The sequence below is a fragment of the Asterias rubens genome, chromosome 16, assembly GCF_902459465.1.
Source record: "Asterias rubens chromosome 16, eAstRub1.3, whole genome shotgun sequence".
Lineage (NCBI taxonomy): Eukaryota > Metazoa > Echinodermata > Asteroidea > Forcipulatida > Asteriidae > Asterias > Asterias rubens.
Window position 1 is genome coordinate 13,527,876 of NC_047077.1, and position 12,112 is coordinate 13,539,987.

At 38.2% G+C, this 12,112-nt stretch overlaps 1 protein-coding gene across 4 annotated transcripts in view; it reads right to left on the reverse strand.

The window, feature by feature from the left end:
- Window positions 1–786: 786 nt before the first annotated feature.
- Window positions 787–12,112, reverse strand: part of LOC117300688 (ubiquitin carboxyl-terminal hydrolase 37-like) — a 35,641-nt gene continuing 24,315 nt past the window's right edge. For 2 of the 4 annotated variants that reach the window (XR_004520200.1, XR_004520201.1), the window contains exons 7-11: window positions 9,989–10,120; window positions 7,023–7,353; window positions 4,997–5,150; window positions 2,241–2,349; window positions 787–1,266 (exon numbers count right to left, since the gene is read on the reverse strand). Coding sequence is in view for 1 of the 4 variants with exons in the window: in XM_033784418.1 (XP_033640309.1) it covers window positions 7,311–7,353; window positions 9,989–10,120; window positions 11,325–11,416 (267 nt within the window). In the remaining 3 variants the exon portion in view is untranslated. Of the gene's footprint in view, window positions 1,267–2,240; window positions 2,350–4,996; window positions 5,151–7,022; window positions 7,354–9,988; window positions 10,121–11,324; window positions 11,417–12,112 lie in introns of those variants that run through there. The other 2 variants (XM_033784418.1, XR_004520202.1) reach the window with 2 other exon arrangements.

Sequence of the window (12,112 nt, forward strand, 5' to 3'; positions counted from 1 at the left end):
CAATTTCCAGGTACATGTTTATCTGTGTGGATCATTTATTTATTTATTTTAAAACATATTTTTAACCATATCCATTTCACAGCAAGCACTTTCTAAAGCCCAAAACAGTAACACCCAACTCGAAAGCGACGTGTCCCCTTTAGGCATGTGGGATAATTCAACAATAAAAAGTCGTACTCGGTACTTTTTATCAAACCTTGTTGAAAATTCATCACATCTCAAATTTCAACAATTTCAATCACATAGTCATCAAAACCTTCTTCAAGAGACACATTGCTTTTAGATTTGTGTGTAATTATCAACACCAAGGTGCCTCAAAACTGTGTGGTTTTCCTTTTACTTTGTGTTTTGTGGAGTCAAAAATTCCATAATACTTATACTGTGCACTAAAATAGTCTGCCATTTTGAGGAGTCATGAATTTGCTTCAACAAAAATGGCAGGTTGTGTTATAGTTCAGGAGGGTTACAAGAAAATACAAACGATTTCCAGGTATATTTTTGTGGAAAATTATTTTCTAATTTCAATCATATTGTCAGCAATTTCACGAAGGGCCAAAAAAGCAGCTAAATATGTCTTTTTTGAGAAAACCACGTTTTAAGTTTAGCTAGTTTTGAAACTACTAGTTGGTAGACTATTCAAAATTTAATCTCGGAATTTTTTACATGTCAGGGAAGAAGTGATCCTAAAAACAGTGAGGTTTTCCAAATACTTTGTGAACTATGATGGTCTGCCATTTTGGGGAGTCAAACTACTGCTTCAACAAAATGGCAGATCATGTTAGTTCAAGACGGCCAAGGAAAACTAAACAATTTCCAGGTGTATTTGTGTGGATCATTATTTTCTAAATTTAAAACATCTTTGGATGACAGTAATTTAAGAGCGGCATATAGGGTAGAGACATGGGCCTTCAGTGATACATGTAGATGTTCATCCATGACTGCACAGAGATTTCTGGCTTTTGTTGAGTGGTTTCACATCACCAACCGTGATGGAAATGACTGGAAGTGGCTGTTGTGAAAATCTTGATGTAAAATGAAGAACCAATGCTTTGCAGCATTAAGCATCATCTTGTTTGCAGTGGCTCTTTGGTGAATGTCCTTGATGCATGCATTGAGTTTCATTAGTACAGTGTTGCAGTCTGGCATAAACATGTGTCCGTGGTTGCCTCATGCTCACATTGTAATGGGGCCGCATTCCTGGAGTCACCCTCCTCATCACCTGTTCTCTTTCAATCTCCCCAATGTGGAGAAGATGTTATCAAAGTACTGCAAGATAATAAAAAAATCAAAGAAAAACAAATAACTAGTAGAAATAATTATTGGTTACCTCACCTCTGTAGGTAATCGAGACTTTCCACCCCCTCAGCTTTATTATGGAAACATAATGAACTTACTTCTGTTTTGTGTTTTAAAAAAAAGCTATGAGTTCACTCTTAATCGTAAAACCTTGGCCAAGGCTAAGGATGATAATCTAATACTAATAATTTACCATTCGGACAACCTCTCATTGAGCCAAATACAGTGATGGCAACCTGCTCCATCATTTGTAAATTAAGGACAAAAGGTCTGGAATCCGGAATTACACAATATCCCCCAGAAAGGGAGATTAAAGTACCCTCCATATATTTTCATGAGGGATTCAAAGCATAGCACGGTATAGGTGCCTGCCTAGCCTATGCATGCAGCACAATAGATTTCCCGGTTCAAATAATATGGTCAACTGACCATACAAAAAATGGATACTCTGAGTTGTTCCGGGCATTTGTAAGTTGGCCAACATAAGCTAGTTTGAATAAGATTTTACTTTTTTTTTTATACACCATCAGACATGGTTAAAATAATGAGAATGTATGGACAAAATTGCACAGTTTTGGCATGGGGCACTTTCGTAATATTTGCAGGATCTAATTGCAGATTTGACATGGTTGTTCTGATGCAATTAACTTTGATCAAAAGTTTTATATAAACACCATCAAAATACCTTCCCTATAGCATCTGCACTCAGGCCTGGAATAACATGCTTGCTACGGAGACCATCGGTCTCCATTGCCCAAAGTATTGGCCTTGGTGCCTTCAAAAGTTTCCCACTGAAGTGCCCTTTGCAAAATGCAAATGGCCTTGCCCTTCCAACATGAAATTCCAGGCCTGCTCATGAGTCGGTCTACACTGCTGCCCCTTTCAATGTTCGATTTATCTTTTACATAAGGATTTGTTGTGATAATAATTCTGAGCAGTATTACCTGAGCATCCCTTGTCGCTAGGCAACATCTGAGCAGAACACAAACAACTAAAGAGGTTTTCCATCATCTCATTTTCTTATGTGCTTGTCTTGTCATTTCTCTTTTAGACCTGTAAAGAAAACAATTTTGGGTTGAAAAACAAAATTGAGTAGAGTGGGACTCGAACTAACCACCTCCAGATTAACGTGTAGACATTTCTACCAACTGTGTCATATATGATCCCTGGCTACAAGACAGTTTAAAACGATGTATGTACAAAACAGGGACACCGACATAGGTCTAGATAGCTCAGTTGGTATAGAGTGCTGTCACATTAAAGGAACACGTTGCCTTTGATCGGACGAGTGGGTCTATAAAAAGCGTTTGTAACCATTCGTTATAAAATGCATATTGTTGGAAAGATGTTTTAAAAGTAGAATACAATGATCCACACATATTTGCGTCGAAGTTGCATGGTTTTCCTTTTACTTTGTGAACTTACACGGTCGGCCATTTATGGGAGTCCAAAATTTGACTCCCATAAATGGCCGATGGTGTTTAATAATAATAATAATAACCCGTTTTTATATAGCGCTTTTCACACCCGGAGGGCGTCCCAAAGCACTTCACATTATTACCCCTGGTCACTGGGCCTTAATTCACTCCTTAAACCATCTCAACTCCCTGGTGGGGAGTATGCAGCCTGTGCAACATTAATATGCGCTACTCGGCTAAATCAATCACAAGAACCATCTCTGCCCTCACAGGTACCCATTTACCCCTGGGTGGAGAGAAGCAATTATAGTTAAGTGTCTTGCTCAGGGACACAAGTGTGACGAGGTATGAAGAAAACTACGAAATTTCGAGGCAACTTTGTGTGGATCATTATATTCTACTTTTAAAACATCTTTCTGATCAATGCATTTTATAACAAACGGTTACAACACTTTTCAAAAACCAGCTTGACCGATCCAAGGCAACGTGCTCCTTTAATCCATTTATTAAAAACATTTATGTTTAAAGTACATGGGTGTCAAATTTCCTGTGTTTCGATGCAAAACATTTCAAATGAATCATGCTTTTACATGATGACCTAAAACTGTATGCAATTAGCATTCCGCAAGATCGAAAAACATTGAGAGGGGACCAGTAGCTCTATCTTGATGCATCTTTTTACAGTACGCTCTGTATAGTCTTCACCATAAGATGGATCGATCACAGGATTAACTTAAATATGCAATATAGGATATTTCAAAGTTACACTTCAAGGGGTGTGTTTTGGCGACAGTAACCAATACAAATTTTGATTATTGGCCTGTGATTAACCGTTGGCTAATTCAACCCAAAAAATTATTGGTTACAACCGCCAAAACGCACCGCTGGGGTTATGATCGCACAAGGCATTCTGATAAAGAAAAACAGTGAAATCATTCAATTGGTGACAATGAAACACCCTGAATATATTCATGCATACCTACAGACATTATTGGTTGGCACACACCATAAAGTTGGGCACTAGGCAGTCGCAGAAACGTGGCCATACATGTATAATGCCACAACAAAATCATTAAAATGAAAACTGTTTTAATTCTGGACGCAAATCTCAAATACAGGAGTTCAGTAAAACTTTTTTGTTAGCGGTACTGGGCCCAATTTCATGGCTCTACTTACTGCAGAATTCTGTGCTAACGATCATGATTCTCTGCTTACGAGCAAGCGCCGAGTTTCTGCCCTAGCCTTGTAAGTGTAGAATGCCTAGTAACAGGGAGTACGCACGCGCAGAAGCCAAAATTCACCGCTAACCCGTGAAATACGCGTGTCGTAACCTCCGTAACCTTGATTCTGTCCTTACGGTAAGCAGAGCCATAAAATTGGGCCCTGTCATAAGCTAATTTATTTAAAGATAGAATAACAACAAACTTGACTGCAACTTACCATGAGTGTCATCTTCTCATGGATTCCTACAAGCAAAAAAAAAAAATGCCCAGTCTGTTTACCTTAAGGTTTATTATTTGATAAGTAAAATAAATGAAGAATACAACACATGATAAAACAACTTATTGAGCCAAACGACATGATGTCATAATAATATTTGTAGTAATAACTAGTTCTTATATAGAGCAAGGCGCTTTACATTATTGCATTGGTCAATTGGCCATAACATTCTTTTAATCTGTCTCAGCTCCCTTGGGGGTATACAACCTGGGCAACCCTATGCTCTAAGGGCTTTTCATACACAGTATCAACCTCTACCCTAGCTGGTACCCACTTATAGTGTCGCGACCGAAATTTGAATACACACTCCGATGACCTAACCACCAGAACTTAAATTTGATGATCAGGAAAATCTTTGTTGCGCCATTTTGAGAGTGTTGTACAATGAATTTCTCCATGATTGTGCAGTTAGTGAACATATTAGGTGACACTCAATCCATTAAACAGATTTTTAAATGCCTACCATAAAAGTCATATGCAATTTTACTCCCATAATGGCAAATGCTGCAATCAGCAGCCTTAAATGACAATGATGCAGTGGGTCAAATACTCATTTTCATTACTAATATTAGTTGAAATTTTTGGCAATCTCAAATATTAGTAAAATGTTTTTCAAGTAACAGAGCCTTATCCCAAGCCCAAGCGGGTTGCTGGCAAAAAATGAATGTCCACATAAAAACATTCTGACTTTCTAAAACAGATACTTTCTTCCTATTCAAGGTATTAAACCTGCCTTGCTAACACAAAAAATAAACTTGGAGGGGGGTGGGGGGACATCAAACCTTTTTCAATTCTTCTTCCTCAAGCCGCAACCTCTCATCTGCTTCTCGCTTTTTTCTCTCCGACTCTTTTTTACTCATCTCTAAGACTTTTTTGTTCTCGTCACCGTCTGAGTCTGTGTTACTTTCCAGGAGAATGGTTTGGCTTGGTTGTTTACTGCCACAAAGAGTGTGGAGAAAATAATCAATTAACAAATTGTCACATGTTTTGTTCTCAATTTATATTTGGTTACCGTAACACCATGTGTACAATCTACTTACTGGTTACATGATTACATTAAGTTGAGAACTTGTCTTGCTATATATTCTACTATCGCAATTGTTTGCATATTGTCAGGTAAGGGTTGAAAACAAATATATTAAACTCCATAATACATATTTAACCTATTTATCATTTACAAAGCGGCAATAAATTCACCAACAGTGACACCACAGGCCAAAAACAAAAATCGGATATAGTATAAAGGTATTAAAAGTGAAGAAAACTTAATAAGCAGTGGTATCAATGTAATGTGACGTCTAACCTTACACTCTAACTAGGCCTAATTGGGGGATAATGATGTAAAAGCTCCTATTCTAATCTAATTGATGAGCTAATACACCCAAACTATAGTATCAATAATAATACGAGACATTTATATGGCAACATTTGCGCAACTCAAAACATAAAACAATAAACAAATATACACAAAGCAATTGTTACAATAGAAAGCAAACTACGTATACGAGTCTCAAAACAACATTGATAAAGAGGCACGAGACATACCAGCTGTCGAATTCACAAAACTCTTCCTAACTTAAGACTAATCCTAGGACTTAGGACGAGTCCCAAACCTGCACTGTAGCATGCAGACCTTTACATTTATCCTAAGTTAGGACGAGTTTCGTACTAACTCGAGATAAGACGAGTCCTAACTCTTTGTGAAATCAACCCCAGGCATGTTAGTATTAACTATCCATGACAAAAATGAGGAAAAGAGAAAACCAGGCAAGAAAAACAGAGGAAAAGATAATATTCCTGTACTTTTGTACACAGAAAGTGAAATAAAAAGGAGGAAAATCAAAACCCAAAAAGAGGAAGTCATCTGAAAGGACAAAACTTAAACATATAAGAAGTCTGCAATGGGTTTTGAATTACAAAAAATCATCTGGAAGATAACAATGAATGAAAAAAACATATTTCAATATGAGGGTGACAGATAAAAGCATCCATTTAAATAGTATTGAGGGAAAAATATGTCTATAAATTTACAAACCAAAATAAGAAACATTTCATAAACAAGAAATCAAATGACATGTGACATGCACTTTACATAAATTAATGTCTTATCAACGTTCAACAATATTCAAACAAAAGTATACAATATGAACAACGATCAATTAAAACCACAATTTTAAGTCTTGTAATGTACATGTATAATATCAAATAATAAACCACAAGGGAAACCGATCAGGTAAATTTTTTAATGATTCCGGGAGCAGGATTTGAACCAACGAACTCCAAATTAACGTGCCAGCACTCAAGGCCTTATACTTCACGAAAGGTAACGAGGGCGATTGCCCCTCTGGTCATTGCCTTTGAAATGCTCCAGTAATTTACAATTTCCACATAAGGTGCACCATTACCAAGGGAAAAATGCCTTGGTGCCGGTGCCCTTTCACAAACAAAGCATACAGGCCTGCTAACCCTGTGTTGGCGGGCTCTCCATTTTGTCAATATCTTAGTTCAGGGTGCCATGTATTATTGTTTCTACTATATTACCTTCCAGTATGCACTAATAATCCAATCAAACCAGAATGTGATATCAGGCGATAACCCAATCACAGTTTTTTATATTGCACTCTGAGTACTGTGAGTGTCAATGTATCACGCTTCGCATACGGTAAGTGCAAAAGTTACATTCTGAACTTTGCATGGCAACACCAAAAACAAAAACCCAACCTAACCTCATTGACTTGATTAGGCTGGTAGATAAATAGTTATTGAGTGACATGAAATCACATCGATGATGAGAAAATATTTAAGTACCTGTTGTCGTCATAGTTCAGCCTCTTTCTTGAGGGCGCAAAACTGAAGCGCGAGGGCTTAAACGACTCGCTCCTTGAAGACCAATTAGATTCCCTCGTCGACGGGGCTGTGAGGGACAACCTTTGAGTTCTCTCGGCATTGAGTTGTTGTGGCCTTGGAGATGACGTCCCGTTGACTAATGACTTTGGGAGAGAGGTTGGACTCTGGGTTTCCTTGGTGCAGTGGTAGTGGACGGACAAGTACCTGGGTATGAGGATGCGGCGACGGAGCTTGGAGTACTGGAAGGCGTCAGGCGTCAAATTTGTAGCGCTTAAGATGAATGATAATTACCCTGAAAGAACAAGATAAATTGCCCCACTATCAAGTCCAGAAAACTCATTTGGTTTGACAGGTCGGACAGAGGTGATGAATGATCAAATAATCAAACAAGGACAGGAGAATACATGTTGGGAAAATGTTTTCTGTAAGCTGATTGGTTTGCTCTGCGATTTATTGGAAAACAATCAGTCACCACTTATAATTTATAACGGTTGCAGAAATTAAGAATGACTCGAACATAGTTCTTGCGATCTTCAGTGTCCGCTTGTAAGGTTGCGGTTTTTGGAAAGGCGAGAATGAAAGACATAACATGTCTGATTGAAAACCATTGGACCAATTTGCATTTGAAAGCTTTGTAAGTGACAATGATGAATTTAAACAGGTTTACGAAGACAAATTTATCAATTCTTTAGAAAAAAAGGTGAAAATGAAAGACAGCACTACCTTTGATTGAGCACCATTGGACCAATTTGCCATCAAAAGCTTTGCAATTGATGATAAATTGAAAAAGGTTTTCTGAAGACAACTCTTATACCAATTTATCATTACTATTGACAACATGAAATTCTCAGCAAGGAGGAAAATGAAGGTAAAAAAAACAGGGTTTGCTGTTCTGTTACTTCGATTACCTAGGATTATACTAGGATAATTGCACAGTGGTAACAGTTGGTGAAAAAAAACAGTACACAGATGGACATCAGGGCATGAAAAAACATGCACAAACACCAATGAACAAAGGTATTTAAAAGGCAAGACATATATATACATAAATCCTCAATCTAGGTACAAAATAGGGCTACTATAACCCAATATAAAAACAATATTTTGTAAATGACAAAAATAAATAATTCTTCAATATTATCAATCTTTAAAGACACTGGCACTCATATTGGGTTTTGTCCATTAAATGCTGATTTATAGGCAAAATTATAAAGAAATATACATTATAAGTCACATGTAAAAGTTCAGCTGAATGCACTGCCTAGTTGTTAAGAAAACAGCAACAAACAGTGCACGTCGGCATATGGCACAATGCTTACGGTCAGTCAGCAAAAACCATGGACCACGTCATTTAGATGAACCATTCATTTAATGTAATTATATATCATATTCACACAAAATACAGGCTACTTCATAAAATTAAAAAAGGTGTATCATGATATCAGTGTTTATCTTAGGGTGGTTTGTGTGGCCTTTTCTGACTTTTTGTGCTCGTGACCTTAAAAGTCTGGAAAAAAATGAAAAAGAAATAACCAGTTGACTGGAAACTATGTTCCAAATGCCTAGATCAAGGATTTAAAACTGAAGGGGCAAATATTTTTTTTTTTTTTTTTTTTTTTTAATATCACAAAAAAATTGGCCAGGGGTTTCCCTATGGGCGGTGAGCCCATTTTCACATATTTCTGATCCATAACATATATTAATTTCATTGACAAGCTCTGTTGAACAATGTTCCTAAATTAGTAGTAACTTAAACTCGGCATGCAAATATTATAACTTGGTATCCAGCTTTGGTTGCCCAGTAAGCGGACAAACGAAAGCCCACCGTAGAGTTTTCCAGTTCCACTTCAATTCAGGCATGCTTCAATTCATCATTTGTTTCCCTTATCAGGCTTATACAAAGATTACAGGCCATTAATTTCCCATTATTCTCCCCAAATTCTCGGGAGTTGGGAAAAATCGTGACGCAAATAATAACATGACTACCTCCTGACCTAAACTGCTGCCGCTCTTTGAGTGAGATGTCTAAATCAAATTAAGTGTGTGGACTGCCGACTGCATGTGCACGCGTGCATTCTCTTTTTTTCCGGGTGAAGGAGTACTTTTTCCCCCATCACTGACACTTCGCCTTCGATCGGCGTCCATGTTGCATAGTAGGGACTTTTCGTTTTGACGACGGATGGTTCTGCGACGGGTAAGATGACATTTGGCGTCATCTGCGCATGCGTCGGCTTTGAGGACGGTCGTCCCTCAATTTCTACAACAGTACTTTGGATGATTCTTCGTTGTGCTGAAAACGACAACGTTTAGGTGAACAACCGTCGCAGAACCATCCGTCGTCGAAAACGAAAAGTCCCTAGATATAAACACACGGCGACGCCGAACGAATTCGAGCCGAGTTGTGTGCACGTACATGTACATCCATGCATAAGGCTGTACATGTACTATACCAGGTTGACCGAACTGGTATGCGCCATTCCCACCCCCTCTGTTACGCATTGGTTCATTAGTTTTCCAGCGGGAGTAAGAATTTTAAAAATAATTCTAAGCACAACCTCTTTTTTATCGAAGCGCATAATGATCACTCAGATGTGGGGTGTTTTTGATCTGTTGTTTTTGCACTTGGGGTTGAACGAATAACAGTTGATTAAATTGAGAACAAAATTGTCCGTTCGTGCTGCAGTTTTAAAACACCGCGATTTAGATTTAGCCTTTTGCGTACATTCTGCAGCATATCTCGTACCACCGTAATCAGGGGTGAAAATGCGTGCATGGTACGCAAAATGCGTACAGGTTGGCAGGTCTGATACACTATAAGTCACATGTCAAAGTTCAGCTGAGTGCACTGCCTAGTTGTTAAGAAAACAGCAACAAACAGCTTCCAATCAGCATCACAAAAAACACATCCCAACAAAAACTTCTATTACCTTGGTAGCTTAGTGAACTTATGCGTGACTATAGCCTGCTTGCAGTCACATTCTCCGCAGGCATACTCTATACCCTCCTCTCTGAAGAACTGCTCCAGCGCCGTCTGGATCGACCCGATCGGGTTAGAATGACTGAAACATGGACCAATAATAACAATCGTTAATAGGAGTCCCTAACCACCGGTTCTTTTCGGAACCAACACTAGTCACATAGAGATATTCACATGTTGTCACCGCAAACCTCTCTAAGTTAGGCCGTGTTCGAATTGGCGACTTCGGCTACGGCCATTCTTCAACACTGACAGACGCGCTGATCTAGCCGTAGCTGTAGCCAAAGTCGCCAATTTGGACACGGCCTTATACCTCAACCTGGATCGACCCGATAGGGTTAGAAATACTGAAATATGGAAAAGTTTAAAACAATTGATACAAATATTGAATTGTGACAATTAACATTTTAAAATTTAAAAAGTATGGCAATGAATTTACTTTTATAGAGAAGGAAACTTCTCCAAAAATCACATTAGTTTTGTTTCCTTTTGGTTTTTTAAAAAATACCAAACAACAAGTCCGGTAACAATTTTTCAGTTTACAAAAAGTGACATCAAGAGTTTATGATGTATATTAGAATAATTTAAAGATAAAACATTAGTCATTAACAATTAAAAATTATAGAAAAAGCGATAGATATATTAAATGCATTCGCTAACACAGAATTATTGAGGTGCAGTCGAGTCTGAGTGAAGTCCAGTTTACCTTGTCATGTGGGGAAAAAAATTCTGACATTTGAGAACTTTGAGGCAGAGCCGAAAGTAATCCAAAAAGGAGAACATTCTCAATACATGTACAGATTACAATAGATATATTGCCTTGGATCTCGTGCTTAAAAAGACATTCAAAATACACAATATATCGTTCAAAATTAGGGAATACATTATGACATTAACAAGATCTCCTGTACTGTTTTTAACACTCCAGTAACATAGCACACAATTATAAAAATACAATGCACAATACAGGACACAATAAAACAGTCACTTAAAGACTAAAGGAAACAAATGTCAGCACAACACCCGCACTAGAAGCAGCCCAACAAATCACATCGTCTCAGGAATAACATAAAGGTTTATATACAAGATGCGAAAGTATCTTATATACAAGAGTTCTAGTATAATATCATAGCATAATATCAGAACCCTCCCAACTGAATGTTATGTGGCCACAAAACGGGGAGGAATACAAAACGGAAAAAATATTTTAGAACTTTGTTGAGCCAGAGCCGAAAGTAAAAAAAAAAAAAAGAGTATTCTCAAGAGAGTAAAAATGATTGCCAAACCTCCTTCTGGGCATGTCCAGCGAGAGATCGTAGAATTGTTCCGCCTTGGTCACGACCTCCCTGCACTGCTTGCAGGTGATAGAGTGCATGACTTCAAATTCAAAGTTCTTGACAATCGGGCAGTCGTGCGGATAGCGAGACCTCAGTTTCATTTTATCATCATCCGTCCCTGGGGTCTCGTCCAAGGGGGAGTTTAGCGCCCTCTTGTTGGCCCTTTCGGTGTCGTCTTTGAGTTGATCCAGGCACTGACAGAGGAACTCTTGCGCATCCTAGAAATGCAGAGGTTTAAAGACAATGGACATGTACTGTCCTCCTTGAGGTGTTTGAAACCAAAATTAGACAGCCAGCCAAACTCCATTAATAACCGACATGAGAGTCAGGAAATAGCCTCCAAGCTCCTGTAGTGATTTATTCAAGCTGGGGGTATATGACGTCAGTGATGAACAAGGAGTAAAACTGTAATACAAGAATAGGAAAACTATAATGACTACATGTTGTAACGAATGGCTAAAAGAATGCTGAAGCCAAAATGCAATAATACACAGAACTAGACCTCACACAAATGGAAAATTGGGCGTGACCCGTGCAGTAAAAACCCACATGCATATCCCCTTAACCAGAAACGATATGTAAGCTAAATGTGAACACAAATCCCATGAATTAACGAGGCCTAAATACCCACAAAAACACCCTTTGAAGTCCAAAAACAAGGCAAGGAAAGCTATAAACTTACAGGCAATGCTTCTCGTAGGCGTTATCTGAGAAGGCAGTAGATTGGGATGGATTAA